General features: G+C 48.3%; 11 protein-coding genes across 11 annotated transcripts; 7 read left to right on the top strand and 4 right to left on the bottom strand.

Annotated features, from left to right (window-relative positions):
• Positions 1-106: 106 nt before the first annotated feature.
• Positions 107-1,003, top strand: ARB_06754 (uncharacterized protein; the record flags this gene model as incomplete). The annotated part of the gene is made up of 1 exon (XM_003014948.1): positions 107-1,003. One exon carries the CDS (start codon positions 107-109, stop codon positions 1,001-1,003), a length of 897 nt encoding a protein of 298 aa, XP_003014994.1.
• Positions 1,004-1,632: 629 nt separating this feature from the next.
• Positions 1,633-2,136, top strand: ARB_06753 (uncharacterized protein; the record flags this gene model as incomplete). Its single annotated transcript, XM_003014947.1, has 1 exon — positions 1,633-2,136. The coding sequence occupies one exon, from the start codon at positions 1,633-1,635 to the stop codon at positions 2,134-2,136; it is 504 nt and encodes a 167-aa protein (XP_003014993.1).
• Positions 2,137-2,708: 572 nt separating this feature from the next.
• Positions 2,709-4,075, bottom strand: ARB_06752 (uncharacterized protein; the record flags this gene model as incomplete). The annotated part of the gene is made up of 2 exons (XM_003014946.1): positions 2,709-3,289; positions 3,346-4,075. 2 exons carry the CDS (start codon positions 4,073-4,075, stop codon positions 2,709-2,711), a joined length of 1,311 nt encoding a protein of 436 aa, XP_003014992.1.
• A 1,137-nt stretch (positions 4,076-5,212) lies between these two features.
• On the top strand, positions 5,213-6,667 carry ARB_06751 (uncharacterized protein; the record flags this gene model as incomplete). The annotated part of the gene is made up of 1 exon (XM_003014945.1): positions 5,213-6,667. One exon carries the CDS (start codon positions 5,213-5,215, stop codon positions 6,665-6,667), a length of 1,455 nt encoding a protein of 484 aa, XP_003014991.1.
• Positions 6,668-7,124: 457 nt separating this feature from the next.
• ARB_06750 (uncharacterized protein) lies at positions 7,125-7,724 on the top strand (the record flags this gene model as incomplete). The annotated part of the gene is made up of 1 exon (XM_003014944.1): positions 7,125-7,724. One exon carries the CDS (start codon positions 7,125-7,127, stop codon positions 7,722-7,724), a length of 600 nt encoding a protein of 199 aa, XP_003014990.1.
• Positions 7,725-8,245: 521 nt separating this feature from the next.
• Positions 8,246-10,175, bottom strand: ARB_06749 (uncharacterized protein; the record flags this gene model as incomplete). Its single annotated transcript, XM_003014943.1, has 3 exons — positions 8,246-9,901; positions 9,958-10,086; positions 10,146-10,175. The coding sequence occupies 3 exons, from the start codon at positions 10,173-10,175 to the stop codon at positions 8,246-8,248; spliced, it is 1,815 nt and encodes a 604-aa protein (XP_003014989.1).
• Positions 10,176-11,703: 1,528 nt separating this feature from the next.
• Positions 11,704-13,059, top strand: ARB_06748 (uncharacterized protein; the record flags this gene model as incomplete). Its single annotated transcript, XM_003014942.1, has 3 exons — positions 11,704-11,778; positions 11,842-12,920; positions 12,978-13,059. 3 exons carry the CDS (start codon positions 11,704-11,706, stop codon positions 13,057-13,059), a joined length of 1,236 nt encoding a protein of 411 aa, XP_003014988.1.
• A 484-nt stretch (positions 13,060-13,543) lies between these two features.
• Positions 13,544-15,036, bottom strand: ARB_06747 (uncharacterized protein; the record flags this gene model as incomplete). Its single annotated transcript, XM_003014941.1, has 2 exons — positions 13,544-14,447; positions 14,525-15,036. 2 exons carry the CDS (start codon positions 15,034-15,036, stop codon positions 13,544-13,546), a joined length of 1,416 nt encoding a protein of 471 aa, XP_003014987.1.
• Positions 15,037-15,312: 276 nt separating this feature from the next.
• Positions 15,313-17,118, top strand: ARB_06746 (uncharacterized protein; the record flags this gene model as incomplete). The annotated part of the gene is made up of 1 exon (XM_003014940.1): positions 15,313-17,118. One exon carries the CDS (start codon positions 15,313-15,315, stop codon positions 17,116-17,118), a length of 1,806 nt encoding a protein of 601 aa, XP_003014986.1.
• Positions 17,119-17,305: 187 nt separating this feature from the next.
• ARB_06745 (uncharacterized protein) lies at positions 17,306-17,850 on the bottom strand (the record flags this gene model as incomplete). Its single annotated transcript, XM_003014939.1, has 2 exons — positions 17,306-17,458; positions 17,521-17,850. The coding sequence occupies 2 exons, from the start codon at positions 17,848-17,850 to the stop codon at positions 17,306-17,308; spliced, it is 483 nt and encodes a 160-aa protein (XP_003014985.1).
• Positions 17,851-19,225: 1,375 nt separating this feature from the next.
• ARB_06744 (uncharacterized protein) lies at positions 19,226-20,342 on the top strand (the record flags this gene model as incomplete). The annotated part of the gene is made up of 3 exons (XM_003014938.1): positions 19,226-19,354; positions 19,403-19,636; positions 19,713-20,342. 3 exons carry the CDS (start codon positions 19,226-19,228, stop codon positions 20,340-20,342), a joined length of 993 nt encoding a protein of 330 aa, XP_003014984.1.
• Between the last annotated feature and the right edge of the window lie 683 nt (positions 20,343-21,025).

Here is a 21,025-nt window from a genome sequence, read left to right as displayed (position 1 = left end):
GCTGAGTCCTGTCTATTTAACTAACAAGCGAGCAGCACGGTAGTTAGTTAGGCCAGCGGGGAGCTGCAGCTTCGCTCATCTGGAATGACTGCACGAATCAATCAATATGCCACTCCCCGGACAACGTCGGACGTATTTCGTCCCTGCGAATTTTGACAACCCTCCTCCGCCGGATGGCCCGATCAAGCTCGGCCAGCTGGTGGTTCAGCCAGAGAATCCAGGTCGCCCCGTAGATCCAGCCGGGCCCCTCGCATTTGAAGACTTCGAGGGGATGAAGCGGTACACGAACTCGACCAAGTTTTCCCTCCAGGATCAAAATCAAATGGCGTCGGAGGGCGGCCTCTTCGGGCGGGCTCTGCAGGCTGTGAGCGTCAGACTTGGTGTCAGCTTCTCCAGCTCGGCGGTCTCGTATGTTCTCAACGAGATTGAAACGCTGGACGTTGAGTTCATCGAGCCCACAGATGATTATGTCAAGGCCAGCATGGACCGTCCGAGGGTGAAAGCAGCGTTGAAGAAGCAGTTTTTCAAAAAGCGGCTGTACATGGTGACCGGGATCAAGACTGCGTATCCAGGCGCAAAGCTGGATCGGAAGGATGCGTTTAGCGCAAGTCTTGCTGGTGAGAGCGAAGCCTCGGGGCCCCAGGGGACTGGGGCTGTAGGGGGTAACGCGAAGTTCTCGGCGTCGGAGCTGCGGGCGCTGGCTTTGGTCCCTGCCAGGCCGTTCGTTTATGGATACCGTCTACAGGAGTGCTACTATCGGATTCGAAGCCTGAACCATAAAGAATATGTCGATGGGGCGCTTTTTGGCGTTAACAAGCAGTCTACGAGTGAGAAGGAGGTTGAGATCAGGGAAGAAGATATCGATATTGAATTCAACTTTATTGATGGCAAAGACCTATGCGATTTGGAAGCCGAAGACGACGAAGCCGAGTTCGAGATCGTGACCTTGGTAGATGAGCACGACGGCTCTGCCTGCGATGTTATCATGCCTCTTGCAGCTTAGATACCCAGATCTCTCCTTATACTTGGAATAGAAGAAACTCTTCATAACATGCAAGTACCCGGCGATAGGGCGTTTGTGGGCTTGGTTAAAGCCTGAAGAGAGCAGTTATGTGCTATCACTGATTAGGAATATAAACCTCATGAAAAGATATTGCTGAAAGCAGCTCTATAACCTCCTGAAACGCTGTTCTTTGCATATGGTCTCGTTTGCTCACTCATTTGCTACTTTGTTCAAGTTGGGTAAGTTAGAAGATGCCCCAAACGCATCGGTGAGGAGCAAACGAGTTTGAAACCGGGACTCGGGTGAAAATACACAGTTGGTAAGGCAATATAACCTCTATTTCTCCACCATATATCTAGAAGGGTAAGCAGATTTCGTCTCCTACATGATGCTTGTGGTTAGTTGCAGAATCACCAGTGGCTTTGCTTCCATTATTTTTGGACAATTCGTATTCTAATACCAGGTATGCAGGAATGTTTACATCCGGAATAAGGAGAGATTAATTCATTGACCTGTGCCGGAGAAAAGGTAGGATATAAAAATCACCTTAGAGTCCCCTTGAGGTTTGAAAACTACAAGATCACCGTCCTCATCAATTATCGTTTCTCCCTTGACACTTATTACTCAATATGAAATTAAACGCTGCTATTGCCTTTTCTGTGCTTGCTGTTGTAGCATTAGCTGCTCCAGCCGCACCAGTTACACCACCCACCACTTTTGCATATACCTCTCTAACTCCAGACCCTGCCAGTAAAGCCGAAAACATCTTTGCCCGAGGAGGGACCAACGACTGTAGTGAATCAACCTTTGACAACCAGACTTCGGAGTCTTCCCCCCTTGTCACCGACTGTCTTAAAATCGTCTCCAATATTGCTGGCGGTGGGACATGGATTGTTCAGCCATACGCCCAGCGCAGACTTGTCCAGTTTGGCACATGCGCATTCGGTGTCCAGACGGGATTGGAGGGGTCATGGCATGCGATTAAAGTTGGAAACGCAGATATTTCTGACTTGATAAACGCGTCAATTGATAAATTCCAATGGTATGGCAAGGTCGGAGCTAAGGGCGATATGCCTTGCCAGAAGGTTACTACCGGGGACCAAAGAGTCAGATGGGGTATCTACCACACTTAGAGGAGGTTGAACTGACCACTATACAGACAGGTATGTTAGGTTTTGGGAGTTCTATCTATACCTGCTAGGTCACATAGCTAAATATGTATATGACAGCAGCGGCCTTGCACAATAACCATCGGAGCACTACATGAAACGTCACCCAGTTAACAGGTTTTCGCTGCAAAGGGGGTTGGAAATGTTGAAATTAAGCGCGCCAAGTTTCCATAGGCGTAGGATATATGTCATGGGACCCTGTTTAATTTACCAAAATCATATATGTTATAGATCTTGAAGTCATAAAATGGATATCTTCATTTCATCATCAGTTCAGGCGATTCAGACAGTGGTATAGCTGCAGAGAAAAAACTAGCAAGTTGGTGTAAGATGGCGACTGTGTGAGTAGAATGGAAAGGCCTGCAAAAGGGAGGCTAACTCGAACAGACCTATAGTGCCCGTAAACCTATATATCACAAAGAGATTCGTCACGTAACAATAGTCAATATATTCATTAAGATCAGTTGTTAATGGTAGGTGATAGTTGGAAAGCAGTTATTAGTAGTTAGATATCAGTTTTTCCTTCCTCTGCTTAGTTATTGCATGCTTTTAGCGGGCTTAGTAGCCTCGTTATGTTCAGCTTGCAGTGCAATCGGGTCATTCAGCTCAAAGTCTGGGTTCCAAATCTGCTTTGCAACATCATCACCAGAACCATCTTTCGAGCTTTTGGCACCAATATGCTGGAAGACACTGGGGGTTAAAGCCCACCTAATTTCGTTATTTATGTTGGCATATTCCTCCAAAAGGGAGTCCGCAAACCCAATCTTCTTCTTCTCGTACCAGGAGACAACATCCGGGACACGGTTATGTGGGAACACAAGGGCCTGAGAACAGCATCCAAAACGCGGCATTTGGTGGACCCCTGAGGGAATCGGTAGCATTGACAAACGGCCCGAGGCAAAGAAGAGCACGATGCAGAGAGGCCCGTATATAAAGCAGATGACCAAGACGGCTTTATTTGTGAGTAGGCTGTTTGAGCGAGGGACATACCGCCGAGTGGTAACAAGGGTACCCCAAAGGGCTGCGATCACAGCCACGGAGCAGAGGAGATATATAAACCATTCTTCGCTATTCCAGCCTAGAAGGCCCTGGGTATAGAACAGTCGAAGGTATAAATCTAATCTCAATGAATCAGATAGGGAATTTTTAATAAAGAAAGGGGAGACAGCTTACACTGTGACGCTCCCAGCCGGCTGGTCTGCTGGTCAGCATCTACCAGAGCTCGCTTTGTACGATGGTACCAGCCATCCATTGCGAGGACATCATCTTCCACCATTATGGTATGTGGAGCCCCAATTTCTTGACACGCCTTTAGCAGATAGACGTAATCGAACAAGCCTTTCTCCCTAAATAACCCCCCTTCCTTTTCCAGTTCTCTGAGGTGATCGAGTTCTGCCGTAGTAACGTTATAGAGCAGGACTCTGTCTGCCATGGCCGATAGCCATTTACTCTCGAAGGAAGGATGGATCGTCGGGTCTACGTGGGGTATAAATAAGATCAAGTAGAGATCTTCACGCTCCCGCGGACCGAGATCCATGAGCAAGGATCCAACCGTTGCTTCAATGTAGCTCACATCCTTGCGAGCGATGGAGGCAATGCCCACGCAGAGACTTGCGTTTTTGTTCTCCGGCGGCGGTTTGAGAGCTGTGGTGGCATTGGTGGTGGAGCTGGCCACCGCATCGATGTATCGGATAAAGTTAGCGCCCTTTGAGGCTCTAAACCCGGAGTATATCGGCTTGTATCCCTCCCGCGCGTCGAAGAAGGCAGAGGTTGGGTCGCGATGGCTACGAATTCGACAGTACTGGACCAGGAGGATGTAGCAGACGAGGGAGGCAAGGATGCAGCGAGATGCAGTCCGAGAGAACAAAGAACCGTTCGTTGGCGGCGAGCTGAGAATCCGCATCGTCTGTGTCAACTAAGTAACGAGCTGGGTTGCACATTGATGAGCTGGTGAGTAACTACTACGCTGCAGTCTCTGTGTAGCATTGCCGGATGCCTGCGGAATAGGAATAATAAGAATGATAACGGGAAGAGCCCGAGGCTGAAAAGGTCCATGGCTGCGAAAAATCTCTGCCTGGTACCAAAAGGGTCAATCAATGACCTCAGAAAGGCTAACGGGATCCGGAACCAGTTAGTTAACTAGTCAGACGGCATTGATTGGGCTATAAAAGCGCCATTCCGAGTCAGTTAATACCTATCCCAAGCTAACTAACTACTCTGTCTAAGCTAACTACCGTGGAGGCCCACTGGAGGACTAGCTAAAGGTAGCAAGTCTAGAGTGTTCCATATCCGTGTCCCAGAGGCTGCGGCTGATCGCTGGCCATCGACTTCTATCGACTTCTATGCGTTAGGGGAGATAAAACAGGCAAGGAAGAAACAGCTACTGATAAAGTCGGATTGGGGCCGCGTGGCCTAATGGTTAAGGCGCTGGTTTTCGGTTTTGTCTTTATTTAGGCGAAAATCTGTCCACCAGAGATTGTGTGTTCAAATCACACCGTGGTCGTTTCTCTCTCTTTTTTTTTTATTTTTTTTTTTTTTTTTAATTCTCTTTTTCCTTATGGCCTTCCCTCTCTAAATGAAGGGCAAGATAGTAACTATTTGCTGCCAGATGAAAAGATGAAAAGACGAAAGGGAAAAGATGCAATGGAAAAGAGGCTTCTGTCCAGCAGTTCTGGCAGTGCTGTGTTGGTCTTACTCTTTCCAGCCTAGCGTGGTTCTTATTATAGTTAGCCCTGCACCGCCATGTTTACCGCCGCCCGATCTACATCTTCGACTACTTACATTAAGGACTTGATAAAGACTTGAGTGCCAGTCACTCGCTCTTGTCACTCTCCGTTGCTACAGCATCTCCTGATAACTAGTTAACTGATGAGACCATTTGGGTTCCGTGGTTGGCATTTTAACTAACTAATTATAAGGCGCCTGTGTTTCGGCGTCCGGAACGAAGCGCCTAATGAGCTGAGCCAAACTCACGTCGAGCAAGGAAGATAACAATATCAATATCTGCCTTCTAAGAGGATAGACCCGGTGACGGAGTGCTATGTCCCATATCCGTCACTGTCCAGAATTCCAGCTCGCTCGCTCGGATTCAAAAAACCCAGCAACGACCTGCCAAGGGCTGACTGCCGATGGCCGAAGGTGCCGACGAACAGTGATACCTACTGCGTCGAGCAGGCAAGATGACTTTCAACGAGGAAGAGGCGGTGGTGGTAGAGGAGACCACATCACGATAGAGACACCAGGCGGCTTGTTTTGCTGGCAACACAAGACTCAAGGTGAAGCAGCATCGTCGCTTTCGAGGCAGAGGCCATCCAGACTACTGAGACCACGATCCAGTCTGGATACGCTCATCGAACGGGTGGGCATGTTGTCTGTGGATGAAGTGCACTCTGTACGCGGTAGTAGTGCTGGCATTCCGGGGGGCAATGCTGATCGAAATGGAGCATCTGGCCGTCACTCGGCTGATGGCCCATATAGACGGACAGAGCAGGTGGCTGGTATAGCTACGCTTCATGTTCCAAAGGCCCCAAAGAAGAAGTCAAAGCAGCGCATGAAGTTTGTCTGTTTCTTTGCGCCCCTTGACAGCGATGATGAGCGTCATCCTGTCCCCAGAAGAAGCTCGCATGTCCGGCCCGCGCCAAATCTGGGTGATCCCGTTCCGCAACCTCTGCCGAACGGTAGTGGGCGCCGACATGCTAGACTTGATCATGAACGGGACCCCCGCTGTCATAATAGATCTAGCTGGGAAGAATACACGCCGCCTAGGAGGAAGCAGCTTCCACCCACTGTCGAGGAGCCTTCACCATCCAACAATCAACCACTTCGCCAGTCACTTTCTGCCAGACGCGGCCCATCACAGACAGAATACCTTCTTTCCTGGATCCCATCAAGTCTATCACCCGACACAACATCAAAACTGCTCCAACGACTTGCAGAGCCTCTATCACCCGCTGATGAAGCGGGATATATCTATATATACTGCGTGACATCTAGAGACTCCCAACCCCAAGCGGACGAAACTGCTTCTTTAATACCGCCGTCTCCAGATAGACATGGAGCCAGAAGAAGACGAACAAGCGATATCATGTCCTCTGCCGGCATTGCTCCTACGTCCCGCATCACAAGACACGACTCAGCCGGCAGACGAACTGCAGCCACCATAACCCTGAAGATAGGCCGTGCAGTCAATGTCTGTCGTCGACTAACCCAGCAATGCTCTCATAACCTTACACTGATCCGATACTACCCTTACCACCCTTCATCTGGGGATGCATCGTTGCATCTTCCACAGAAAGCGCCAAACGTGCATAGACTGGAGCGATTGGTGCATCTTGAACTGGCTGATATCCGAGTCAAACCTGGCCAGCCGTGTGAGGAGTGTGGGAGGAAACACCAGGAGTATTTCGAGATTGAGGCGAGTAGAGAGCAGCTCAGGAGGGTGGACGAGTGCGTTAGGAGATGGGTTGAATATAGCCAGCTCAACCCAACAAGCTGATACATCATGTTTATCTCTTTACTATATAAATATATTACATATGAGAAGCAGATGTTGATAAATAATGGCTACATTTTGCAGGAGAAAATGTCTCCTTGCGAATAGGACAATGTGAATAGCAACATAATTAATAAAGAGCTCGAGTAAATTCAACTATTCAAGAGGTATCTAAACTGTGGCAAAATGTGCTAACAGGTACCTGCTATCTAACTAGCTAACCGGTTAGTTCGTGCTATTCGCAGATCCGGCTATGACGTCGGCGGTGGCTCAGCCGTAAATAGTTATTGATAACTAAAGCACTCCTTGCTCAAAGGCATCATCCATCCATCCAACCATCCATGCTCTCTTCCCTACTTACGTTCAAAGACATCTCGATCCCCTGCATGATATCACTTTGCAGCCCTGAAACGCACGCCAGACAGACATAAACCAACTAGTTAACCAGTGAACTATCACAATGGGTCCTCCCCAGAGCACCGCCTCGCGTCCAAGATCCTACCTATCCTCAATCATCAGGTCAATAATCAACATCATCAAAGCTCTCATCATAAACGCCTACACAGCCATCCATGCATCCCTCGATGCAGTCCTTCCCCCTCCAAAACGAGCAGAAATAAGATCCCAGCTCGCATCCTTTGCTAGGGAGCGTCCTATCCTCGCCTCCTTCTTAGCCTCCCAGCTTCTATTCTGCGGAGTCCCACTCGTCCTGTTCGTCGTGCAGGTCGTCAGCGTGCTGGTATTCGCATTCTCCACCGCGCTGGTGCTTGCTTCGCTTTGCGCGCTTACATTCACGGCCGTGTGCACTGGTCTGGCGCTGCTGGTGCTTGTGCCTGTGCTGGCCGTTACGGCTTTCGTGGGTGTGTCGGTTTGGTTCTGGGGATGGGTCGGCTGGTGGGCCTTGGTGTCGTTTGGTATTGTGCAGACGGAGCCTTCGACAGGGAGAGTGAAGAGTGAAGGGGCTGTTCCTGCTGGGCCTCAGGGACAGACCAGGGTTGATGGATTCAATGGCGTCAAGGCTCCCAGAGATGGGGTGCCGCTCGGGATACCTACTTCCTAGGCGGCCAATATGTGTGCCCATGACGAGCGAATACAGCAGCATCTGGATGGTTTGGAGATATTGTTTCGATGGACGGCCAATTCGTTTAAGATATTCCTCTTTATGCCAGTTTCGGTTTTAACTATTCAAAAATATGTTGTTTCTAGCTATTCACCTTTCAGATGCAGGCAGTGGTAATAACATTATATCTCTGGTGGAATACAACGTCGAAAGGATATAGCAGGATGTTGATATAACATTATCTGCCACTGCCCTTCGTTTTTTCGGACTCTTAGTGCTAGTATTTTATTACTTTTGCCATAGTTCATCCCCCCTGTTTCTTAATATGCCGGCTTCAAATGCATATCCCCACATTCAATAATAACTTCAGCCTCTCTACTTAGCCTTCTTAGGAGTCTAACGTTCAATTGAACCGAGGCTTTGCTCTTTTCTATATCACACAAAAATGGAGCAAGAACTGATGCGGATGGTGTGTATATGCATCAGGGAAGAGAGAAGCTTTAGCCACACGAAACCATATCCTAGCTCAGGCTTTGGTTAAGCACGGTTAAAGTCTTCTCACGAAGCTCGCCAAGTTCAATCTCTAACGCTTCGTTGCGATCCAGCGTCTCCTGGAGACAGTCAGCAAGCTTTACTGACAGCTCGTCTCCCTTACTCTTCTCCGAGAGCATGTTGATGGTCTCCTTCCAGTTCTCCAGGTATATCGAGGACTGGCCATGAAGAGCATTGATCATTGTGTCCTTAAGCTGCAGCTTAGCGCGACACTCGAGTAACTCGTTCTTGAATTTCTTTTTCTTGCTTGCCCATTCACCCAGCGCAGTCGCGAGACGGTCATTGAGCTGAGTTTCCTTGTCCCGAGCCTGTAATAGAGACTTTTGGTAGTATGTGAGCGAACGGCTGGCTTCCTCTAGCTTGTTCATGTATTTGGCGTTATATGTCTCCAGGTTGTCGAGCTGTTCCTCCAGCTTGGTATTAGATGCCTGTAGATTCTCGATCTTCGCATCTCGTTCGGCTAGCTGGGCCTGCAGCTTGTCAAGCTCTTCTTGCTGGGCCTCGGCCTTACTCTTTAGCTCTTGGTTGACCTCCAAGGCCTGCTTGAAGTCATGATGCATCGAGAATTCAGTAAGCTTCTTAGATGGCTGTCGGATTTTCATGACGACTTTGCGAAGGATAGCTAACTCCTTTGCAGTCTTCATGTTCTCCTCCTTGGCCTTGTCGATGTATGCCTTGGTAACTTCGCATGCCTGGGTAAGCTGCGCGACCGTACCTAGGCAGTTGGATTTGATTTCCGACATTTCTTTGTATTGCTTGTCGATGATATCCTGGATAAGCCCCATCTCACGCTGGAGCATCTTATTGATCGCATCCATGCGGGAGTTATCCTCCGTTAGGGAAGAGGCACGTGAGCGTTGTTTCTCTCTTCCTTTGATTGCAGTCACGAATTTGGTCTGCCAGAACATCTTTTCGGTGAGCAGCTGGTTTCGCTCATCGGCAAGATATCTGATCTCATCATCGAATTCATCTTGGAGTGCAGCAAGGTCATTACGCCTAGTTACCTCTGCATTTTCCAGAAGGAAATCTACTTCCCGGGATGGTATCATCTCCTCCTCTTGCTCTCGTTCTTCGTTGCCACCATCTTCTTCTTTCCCTTCTTCGTCGGCTTCTTTATCGCTGTACCTTTCGTCATCAACAGAGTCCTCTTTGGGGATTTCCTTGAATTCTGAACTGGCACCTGTATCAGTTGCATAATCCAGGTCCTCCTCCAGTTCGGCCTCCAGGTCTTCCTCTACAGGAACTTCTTCGTTCGAGTCACCTTCTACCTCTGCGGCATTTTCCTTCTCTCCGCTTTCTTCAGGTTCCTGGTCATTTTCTGGCTCTCCCTGTGGTTCCGGTTCAGACGGTCCAAAGACATCATCCCCATCTAGGTCGGCAGACGGGGAGGGGCTACCAGATGATCCTTCAACGTCCTGTTTAGTACATCTTTCTTCGCTAGGAGTAGTTGAACAGGCCCTGTCTGGAGGTGAGAAAGGAGAGACCATGGTGCTATTACCGATATCCACACTTGAGCTAGCAGTGGAAATGGCAGGGGTAGAAGGGACTCCCTCTATGCCAGGGCCTTCTTCGGAGGTCTCAATCTCTTCCTTACTACAAGTGGACATATCCCTGGGTGATGGTTCCTGATCCTGCCATTCTCCGTCAGAATGGTAACATCCAGCTATAAAAACAAACTTACCTCGCATATAGAGTCCGCTGCGCCCATCTTGGTAGAGTCCGGCGGAGAAAGCTTCGACTTCATACGGCTGACAAGGGACCGAACAGTAGAAGTGGGAGCGTGGCGCGGAGAGGATGCCCAGTGGTGCCACTATTACAGTTAAAACTCTGACTGGGACCGTTTATATAGCAGATGGGCTAACGGCATACCTTGTCACGGTGGCGGCCTTTAGTAGTCATGTTGGGAGTTACTGGACTAAGTGACCCCATTGGAAAACAATAAGTCTCTCGTGAATTCCTCTGAGATGTCTTAAATATAGGTATCTTGGTATATGAAAGTGAAGAGAGAAAAAAAAAGTTGATATGTTTTAGGAGTGTGGATCAAACTTCTCACTCTAGGATCGCGGATATAATGATGAAGTTTGTGGGAAGGTGTCTGAGTTTGCTTAGGAAGAAGTAGGTCACTGTGTATACGCTAGGGTAATAGAGAAGGAAGTGATGGATGTGGCAGCCTGAATCATGTCCTTAAGTATTCATTCCAGACATGATGCCAGCCAGGAGCTCTCCATGAAGATGAATGCCCACCTCGAGCAGCATTCTGTTCTGATTCACTTTTAGATGGTTTTGGTGGAATAAATACCTTTGTTGCAGGGTATAGAAAGGACTATCAAACAACAGATGGAGTCAGTAATCTAGAGGACCAGCTAAACAATCTCCAAATTGCATTGTTTGATGCCATGTCTGGTCTCTTTGGGTATAAAGAAATAGCCAAAAAATATGGTCATGAGGCTATTAAAGCTTGTAAAGCATGCATAATGCCCTTGTCACTTCAACCACCTCATACCAATGCATCATAGAAGCATTATCGGAGTCTATATTGCGCAGGAGTGCAGCCCAGTAGGAGTCCCTTAACTCAGCCATCCTCATCCGGTATTGGACATACACACCGAGGCTTGTAGTTATTTTGCAGCAGAGTAGATAGCAGGGAGAGCCACATCTACCAATCTCTAGGCCACCAAAACGGCACACAGCTGCTAAGACAGCACAGGCAATAGTTGTAAGATGAGGAAAATGAAGAAGATGAAGAAGATAAGAAGATAAAAGATGGACCAAACGAAGAAGCGAGAAGAAAGCCCAAAGAGGTCGCGTGTAGTCTTTCTTAGTCAGCAACTCCGTGATGCGACCAGAGTGTCCTCAAAGCGCTAGTAAGTTCTTTTTGTCCACAAAAACATCCAAGAAGACGAGAACTTCGACCTTTTGCTGCTTCAACCACCTTGTCGTCTCTCCCTCCCCTCCCCCTTCTTCCCCCTTTCTCTCCCGATCGCTTGTCTGGGTTTTGTTTATAAACCTCTTTAGTTCTCTCTTCTTCCTCTTTTGTTCAGTCCGGGGGAAACAAAGACAACCGCCACCATGAGCGGCCGTAAGTCCATCTCCACCGCCAGACCTCCATTGCGACAGCAGCAGCTGTGTATACGCCTGGGAACTGCCTGCTGACTGATGTAGTTCGCTTCCTCGATCTGATCAAACCCTTCATGCCCCTCCTCCCGGAGGTGGCTGCCCCCGAGACCAAGGTCCCGTTCAACCAGAAGGCTATGTGGACAGGAGTACGTGAGCCGTCATCAGACCGCGTGAGAGGATTGCAATTGGACTGTGGCTGATGGTTGAGATCTAACAGTTGACCCTGCTCATATTCTTGGTCATGAGCCAAATGCCTCTGTACGGAATCGTATCTTCCGATACTTCGGACCCCCTATACTGGCTGCGTATGATGTTGGCCTCTAACAGAGGAACCCTCATGGAATTGGGTATCACCCCAATTATTTCCTCCGGCATGGTCTTCCAGGTAATACATATTGTTCTTTCATCGTTGCAGTATGGTTATTTCGATTTCTAATGCACTTTCTAGCTTCTTGCTGGAACCCAACTCATCGACGTTAACCTCGACCTCAAAACCGATCGCGAACTTTACCAGACTGCCCAAAAGCTCTTCGCTATCATCTTGTCTTTCGGCCAAGCCTGCGTTTACGTCCTTACTGGCCTTTATGGTCAACCCAGTGACTTGGGAGCCGGTGTCTGTGTCCTGCTCATCGTCCAACTTGTTGTTGCCGGACTCGTCGTCATTCTCCTGGATGAGCTCTTGCAGAAGGGTTATGGTCTTGGAAGCGGTATCTCGCTCTTCATCGCTACTAACATCTGCGAGTCTATCATCTGGAAGGCCTTCTCTCCCACTACTATCAACACCGGCCGTGGACCTGAGTTCGAAGGCGCTGTCATTGCTCTCTTCCACCTCTTGCTCACCTGGCCCGATAAGCAGCGCGCTTTGTACGAGGCATTCTACCGCCAGAACCTCCCCAACATCATGAACCTCATTGCCACTCTTGTCGTTTTCGCCGCTGTTATCTACCTCCAAGGTTTCCGTGTTGAAATTCCCGTCAAGTCCTCCCGCCAACGTGGTGTTCGTGGATCCTACCCCGTTCGTCTCTTCTACACCTCCAACATGCCAATCATGCTCCAGTCCGCCCTCTGCTCCAACGTCTTCTTGGTCAGCCAGATGCTGTACTCCCGCTTTTCCGACAACATTCTTGTTAAGCTTCTTGGTGTTTGGGAGCCTCGCGAGGGTGGCTCTGCTCAACTCTACGCTTCTTCCGGTATCGCCTATTATATGTCTCCACCATTCAACTTTAAGGAAGCTCTCTTGGATCCCGTCCACACCGTCTGCTACCTCATCTTTATGCTGGTCGCCTGTGCCCTCTTCTCTAAGACCTGGATTGAGGTCTCCGGCTCTGCTCCACGGGATGTTGCCAAACAGCTCAAGGATCAAGGATTGGTTATGGCTGGACACCGTGAACAGAGCATGTACAAGGAACTCAAGAGAATCATTCCTACCGCTGCCGCTTTTGGTGGTGCCTGTATTGGCGCCTTGTCCGTGGCCAGTGACCTCATGGGAGCTCTAGGAAGTGGAACCGGTATCCTTCTCGCAGTAACGTAAGTCATATTCTCGTCTAACAAAATTTTGCATGCCTCTTTACTAACCGCCGATAGAATTATCTATGGCTACTTCGAAATTGCCGCTCGGGAAGGTGACTTCGGTGCTGGTCTTAAAGGCCTAGTCCCTGGCAACTAAAAGTCCAGGTGCAATATTTTCTTTAACGGGTCAGCAAGCTCTGAATACCGTTACACAAACATTTTTTCCATCATTATTCTTAAATATTTTGATTTGTATTATCAGCAATGTCAAGTGGTCTTTCTATATGTTTCTTGGGAAGGGAAGATGACTAGGCGCGAATTGTCATTTACAGGCAAAAATAAAATCCAAAGGAACCATGAGGCGTGGGTTGAGATTCGATAATTTACAAGCCAATCCTTGTTTCTCGTTCATTTTGTTCTTTTTTTTTTTTAACATGCACATTTGAGTCTTCCCCCTTCATACCAAAAATCGGGTACTTCGACAAAATGGCCTTCAGTAGGTTCTCTAATCTGTATATAATAGCTGCCCGTTGATACTTCGTTCTCAATAATGACCATCCAGACCATCTTGTTGCTTGTTCTAAGTAATCTTCGAGTAAGTATTCAACCAATCTTGTATAGCTAAGCTTATTGCACCAAAATCATGTTCTGTAGTCTCCATTGATAGTCACATATTCATGACTGAAATCACAGAACCAATAAACAGCCTCTTCGCCACCCTTGCCTGCGTCTCCACTAGCTCCACCGCCTAGATCCACTACGATCTCAAGATCCTCATGTTGCAAGATAGTAGAGGCTCGCTCCTCGTCCACAGACTCTGGCTCCCCGTTTACTAGAAGTTTGAGTTCGGGACTTCCGTCAGCAGGTTTGAAGCTCACGCTCGTTTTCTCAGGCACAACGGTCCCAGGGGCCAGGTCTGGTGTATATCCAACCGCACAGAGGATACGACCCCAATTAGCGTCTTTGCCATACAACGCAGTCTTCACTAGCGGAGAACGGGCAATGGTGGAAGCAATGCGTTTGGCATCTTCATAGGAAGGCGAGTTTTTAACGCGAACAGTGACGAATTTAGTGGCTCCTTCACCATCACGAACAACTAATTGGGCCAAGGATTGCGTGAAGCCTGTTAATATAGACTGCATGGCGGTATAGTCCTTTGAATCAATTGAGGATATAGAAGTTCCTCCTGCAGCTCCATTGGCAAGTATAGCTACCGTATCGTTGGTGCTGGTATCACCATCAACGGATATAGAGTTAAACGATCGCGATATAGAATGAGAAAGAAGCGATTGTAATATCGGGGCTTCAATGGGTGCATCGGTGCAGATGATACCGAGTAGAGTTGCCATGTTTGGGTGGATCATACCAGCCCCTTTGGTCATTCCTGCTATATTATAGGTACGGCCAGGAGAAGAGGGTAAAGTGAAACTTTGAGAGGTGAGCTTTGGGAATGTATCAGTAGTGCAAATAGCTCGAGCCGTGCGTAACCATGCAGCGTGAGTCGATGACAGGTTCGATTGCGCTTCAGGAACCTTATTGAGAATCCTATCAATCGGTAACCTAAGCCAGGAGAATCAGTGCCCGTTACGTTCTCGAGAATATTAATTTATCGCTTTCCTTACAATTGGCCAATAACACCAGTGCTCATGACAAGAGTACTTGAATCGCCCTCTGTAAGCCCATTGCATTCGTCCGCCTTTCGGCTCATGCTCCTGGCATCCTGCAGTCCCTTTTTCCCGGTAACTGCATTGGCGCAGCCAGCGTTAACAATAACACCGCGAATATTATTTCCTTTCTTCTTTCGGATCAATTCTGAGCTCACTTGAACCGGAGCAGCTTGAAATTTGTTCGTAGTAAAGACGGCAGCGGCGGAGCATGGGTCCTCGGACCATATCAATGCGAGGTCAGGAGCGGATGTATTCGACGCTTTCACCCCAGCATGGCTCCCGGAGACCTTAAAGCCTTTTGGATATGTTCCTGAAGACGGTACAAACTTTTGCTTCGACGCTGGGATCGAGGTATCTATTGGTGTTGTGAATTGACGAACCTGGCCCGACACCGGAGTTCCAGGCTTCGAGAAGCGGCAGGCATAGTGAGATATCTGGCCAATGGCTCTAGCATGGTTCGGGGCCATCTCGGTTGTGGCAGCTATATGCTGTGAGTATCCAATTGACTGAAGTTCGGACAATCTCAGGGAACAGAAATATCGGGGGAGAGTGAGTCAAGCTTGTGAGCTCCTACGGTCGCTCCAAATTATAGTTCGACGGCGCTTCTAAGCTCGCTGATAAGCGCCAGTCACGTGGTTTCGCGTTTCTTTGCGCTTCGAAGCTTTCAGGGCGAAACCAAAATATATCTGACGCCGGGAGGAGCAAGAAAGGCTCTAGTTTGCGCGCGACGCTGGACAGTCAAGATGAAGCGCAAGCAACGGGAGGTATCCTCGGATGAAGACCCCCTACAATCAGAGCTATCAGCTACTCCAAAGAGATCCAAACAAACGTCCCGAAAAGATAATGAGTTGAACGGAACTCCGACGAAACACTCCGCTCCTGACACACCTTCAGGCCGACTGAGGTCTCGATTGACCAAACAAACGCCAACCAAGAATGTAGATTTTGCTCCCGATTTAGCGTCTCCGCTCAAGACACCGACAGCGAGGGCGTTGTTCAAAACGCCCACCAAGCTAAAGAACGTCGACCACGGAACGCCGAATGGAACGCCATCGCGGATACGGAATGCTGACAGGTCAGCAAAGAGGAAAAGTGCAAGGGTGCTGCTTGATCCCCATGAAGATGATTTATGGGATGGCAGCAATAAGCTGGCGCGAGAAATTTGGGATGTACCGTCTGACGACAATGCGGTGCCCGAAGTTGATACAGTTGCAATGGGGGGAACAGATAGGCCAAAAGAACCAGATTCTAAGCCGGAATACGCAGCTAAAGAAGTACCTAAAGAACCTCCAGCCACTCCCCGGAAACGAGGCCGGCCCCCGAAGGTTCGAGGGCCTGAAGATCAAACACCTAAAACACCGAAAACACCAAAAACACCCAGTACACCAAGGAGAAATGAACGGGTTACGACACCCGAGGGGGATTTGCCACCACAGGAGAAATATTTTTTTCAGACTCGGACAGGACCAGTACAGACATCTAATAACACTATGGCTAAATCGTCCCTATTTACCCATGAAGAATTTTTTGAACAGCTCGGAAAGTACAAGGATCCGCTGCAAGAGGAAAAGGATTACTTGTTAGAGCTTCATGGACGCTCCTTTCCACAGTGGCATTTCGAAATGACTGAAGGATTCAATGTGTGCATATATGGATATGGATCTAAAAGGAAACTTGTCCAAAGGTACGCAGATTGGTTGTATGAGCATTACAATCAACCCCCTGCAATAGTGGTTGTGAATGGATATACACCGGATATTACCATCCGATCTATTCTAGCAACTGTTGCAACGGCTATTTTAGGCCCTGATGATACCTCAAAACTCGGTGTTCAGCCAAATGACGTGTTGGAATCTATCCGTGCGGTTCTGCTCAAAAACCCACCTCCACAACCGATAACAGTTCTCATTAACTCCATTGATGCACCGCCATTGCGTCGTGCGCAGCAGCAGTCGCAGCTGGCTCGACTTGCTGAAATACCCTATATCAATATTCTGGCAACCGCTGATACTCCTAACTTTCTGGTGCTTTGGGATATTACCCTTCGGGATAAGTTCAACTTTGTATTTCACGACTGCACAACGTTTGCTTCATATGATGTTGAATTAAATGTTGTAGATGAGGTGCATAGCTTGCTTGGACGTAAAATCCGGCGTGTTGGCGGTAAACAAGGTATCGGCTTTGTTCTGAAAAGTTTACCGGAAAATACACGCAAGCTGTATCGACTATTGATTACAGAGATCCTTATGATGCTAGGAGACAATCAAGATGGCGAGGAAGAGGATGACGCCCAGATTGAGGCTGATGATCCAGAGAGTGACACCAGAAGTGGAAAGGTGGCTGCAATAGAATGGCGAGCTCTTTTTCATAAAGCTTCGGAGGAGTTTATTTCCTCATCTGAGATGATGTTTAGAACGCAGCTGAAAGAGTTCTATGACCATCAAATGATCACATCAAAGCTAGATCCCAGTGGTGCAGAACTGCTCGGTGTTCCTCTGTCACGAGAGGAAATAGAAAGCATTTTGGAAGACCTTGTCATCGATGGGTGAGAATGAATAATAATAAACACCTTCTCGCTACTTATGATACCCTGTGGTCTCAATTGTGACGAAATATAAACGATGTATATAGTAGCCATGAAGTGCATCGTGTACCCCACGGATGGTAAATAATGCACATTTCTTAGCTTTCCCAGCCGCAGACGTGAAGACAAAGGAAATCTATATGAGTATAGGTCTAAAGTTCACCAAAAGCAGCCATAGCCAGGGTTGTTCCAAAGCTGGCTTTGAAAGGGACATTTTCATGCGTCATCTTTCGGAAGTCAACGGATTTGATGTGCCTCTGCAACCAGCTGGTCGGCAGGATGTCGTATCCTTTGGATGCAGCCCACTACCCAATCGTTAGCAACAGCTGGGACAGACATTATTGAAGTGACTGCGAATAAAACACACCTCAATGATTATAATAGCAAGGCCAATAGAAAATGCCAGGGTTCTCGAGAAAATACGTAGTCCAAGGCCAGTGAGGACCCCAAGCGCACTGCCGAGGCTGATCTGACGGGCGGTCTCGGCAGTTATTAAACCACCGAACAAGGCTTTCTGCTGAGATGACGGGCCTTCATGCTTGAGGGTGAATTCAGATACGGACGGGTGCAAAGGTCCAGATGCATAATCGCAGAGTATGGGGGAACTGATTCTAGTTTGTAGGACCGAATAGGAAGCGCATAGCGGTACAGCAAACAGGAGCGGCCGACAAGCAGATCGGAGGAATTGGGAGGCCATTGTGGAGTTGCGGCGGTGTTCTATAATGAGAAGCGGTGGTTTAGGGGTTGTAGAAGCGGACCTTGGAGGAATATGTGGCTGCTTCCCGGTTCAATGGCGTGAAAACTGCTGCCTTTCTATGCCAGTTTGATGGCTTTTGTTGTTATCGTTGTTGTTGTTGTTGTTCCTTCCTTCTTCCGACCTTGTCGCTCCTTCCTTCTTTTGCTATGACGTCGGAGGGCGCGGCAAGCACGGACCATAGTTTATCCGCCAATTCGGGTCCATTGCCCAATCAGGACATCCAGCGACTCGTATTTCAACAACAGCGAAGAAGCTCTCCAGCTTCATCCATTCTCCTTCAGCCATGGTGATTCTACATTTATTACTATTCTTAGATATGACCGATAACTTGAAAGTTACATTTGATCTAGACTGGCCCCTATTCTTATCTTCGCATACTAATAATACAGAAAACCGACTCAACCATCGATTGAACTGACAAGACACTACCTACTCTTGACTGTCCATGGGCAGCACAGCAGGGATTCAGGACAACACCATGCACAACGCCATGTGGACGTCCATGAAAAGGATCTTACCCCTTGTTGTGTATCAACAAAGCCCATATGGGATCTCGGCCCATGCTAGATGATGTGTTTCGGTCAAAAAAGATGCTTCCCTAGCGCGGCCGCGGAGAAAAAGGGCATGTGCGGAGAGATGGATACGAGGGTACCTCCCTCATCTGATTAACTTCCAGGGGCCTATTTCAATTGCATCTAGACAACATATGTCATCACCTGTGGTACACACGATTAACACAAAATTATGAAAAAGAAAACAAAAAAAATAGCAAAACATATTGATAGTCCCCAAGGTCTTGCGGCTTACTCGCTATCGGCGGGTATACGGATATCCGCGGCGACTGTTCAACGATCCAGGCATGGCATTCAGATGCAAGCAAGCTAAGGCCATGCTCATATGACTTCCCCGTGAGAATTCTCCTCCGGAGTGCTCGCCATCAATTAATATATGCTGCATTTATCAGCGACGCCCTGCCAGCGACGAGAACACCCCCCTTGGATAGGCACAGTCTCCAAAAGCAAAGGGGCTTTCACCTGCAAATTGGTCTATTTTGACTCATCCCTGGCCGTAAACTTTACCTGTTCCGCTCTTGAAGCTAAAACTCAAAATCTTTTTTATCTCTCTCAACCGAATTTTTGACTAACTGCGGGGGCAATATTCCATCTCTCCTTTCTCTTGACCGAATTCATTATCTTCACCTCTCTCTCACCCAGGCAATTGCTATTTAAATCTGCGTCGCCTTCACTTCACCTCGATATCCTCGTCGTTAGACTCATTCTTATCTACATTGAATTAACCCCCCGCTACTGAGACAATGGCACAAGAGCACCCCGCCACCGGCACTACCGGCGAGAATGGAGTCACCAAGGACTTCACCGTCAAGGCTGGTCTTGCACAGATGCTGAAGGGCGGTGTCATTATGGATGTTATAAATGCCGAGCAGGTGTGTATATCTTGAATGCGCTATCATTTCACTGCGATGTATATTTAGAATACAAGCCGAAGACGGACATCAATGCTGACTCGGCATTTTGATCTGCAGGCAAGAATTGCTGAAGAAGCCGGAGCTTCTGCCGTTATGGCCCTTGAGCGTGTCCCAGCCGATATTCGAGCCGAGGGTGGTGTTTCCCGCATGTCTGACCCCGGAATGATCAAGGAGATCATGGCTGCCGTCACAATTCCAGTTATGGCCAAAGCCCGGATAGGACATTTCGTTGAGTGCCAGGTTAGTCAATTCTCCTCCGTATGAAGTACGGGGAAGCATCTGGATGAACTGAATGCTGTGCTAACTCATAGCCAAGATCCTGGAAGCCGTTGGTGTCGACTACATTGATGAGTCCGAGGTCCTCACTCCAGCCGACCATGTCTACCACGTCACCAAGCACTCTTTCAATGTTCCATTCGTATGCGGATGCCGAAACCTGGGCGAAGCCCTCCGCCGTATTTCCGAAGGCGCTGCCATGATCCGTACCAAGGGTGAGGCCGGAACCGGTGATGTTGTCGAGGCTGTAAAGCACATGCGTCAAGTCAACACTGAAATTGCCCGTGCCAGATCCATTCTGCAGTCCGCCCAGGACCCTGAAATCGAGCTGCGCGCATTCGCTCGTGAGTTGGGCGCTCCATACGAATTGCTTCGCGAAACCGCCGAGAAAGGCAGACTTCCCGTTGTCAACTTCGCTGCTGGCGGAGTTGCCACGCCCGCTGATGCTGCTCTTATGATGCAGCTTGGCTGTGATGGTGTATTCGTGGGATCTGGAATCTTCAAGTCTGGCGACCCACGCAAGAGAGCCAAGGCTATCGTCCAGGCAGTCACTCACTTCAAGGATGCCAAGATGCTGGCTGAATTGAGCGAGGGTCTCGGTGAGGCAATGGTCGGTATTAGCGTACGAGACATGAGCGAGAAGGAGAAGCTATCTGGACGAGGTTACTAAATTGAAGGCTTGTTGACTTTTCTTTATATTAACGGATTCAACACACCCAGATGGAACCCCATAAATCAGCCTTTCTGAGCCATTGTCCCTCTATTATGTTTTAACATTCTGGGATATTGCGGATATACCTTTTGTGTTCTCCTGATACGAGTATTTTTATGAATGGCGTGACTGGAAAATCTTGTAATGATGGAATAGCGTTTTCAAAAGTTGTCCCAGGCCCGAAGAAAACTGAGGTTCATTTATACCATACTAGATTATAGATAGACCAAGGAAATAAGGAAGCCTTCTCTCCATACACAGCTATTGTCACTGGATCATATTGTTGAATGCTATATTTAATCTCATCATACATGATACATCATATACCCGAAAAAAAAATCCTAAACGCATCACGCCTAACTAGCCAAACAACGTTCGTGGAAATCAAATGCCTTGAATATACACGCTGCAGGTGCAATTCAAGTAATAAATGGCGAATCAACATCCCATCTCATAGGCTCGTCTCTGAAACATGGCTCATATCAAATCAAAATCGACCTCCCAGAAGAGAAGAGCGTACCAGATATAAATTGCGAACAAGGCTAGCCACCCTTCGACTTCGACCCACCGACCTTGTATTGGCTCTGAGGTCGCCGGGACGGAGCCTTTTTATCACTGAGATTTTTCACAGATCCCGCATC

The sequence above is a fragment of the Trichophyton benhamiae genome (assembly GCF_000151125.1).
Source record: "Trichophyton benhamiae CBS 112371 chromosome Unknown contig00476.0, whole genome shotgun sequence".
NCBI classification, from domain to species: Eukaryota; Fungi; Ascomycota; class Eurotiomycetes; order Onygenales; family Arthrodermataceae; genus Trichophyton; species Trichophyton benhamiae.
This window is presented reverse-complemented; position numbering and strand designations above follow the sequence as displayed.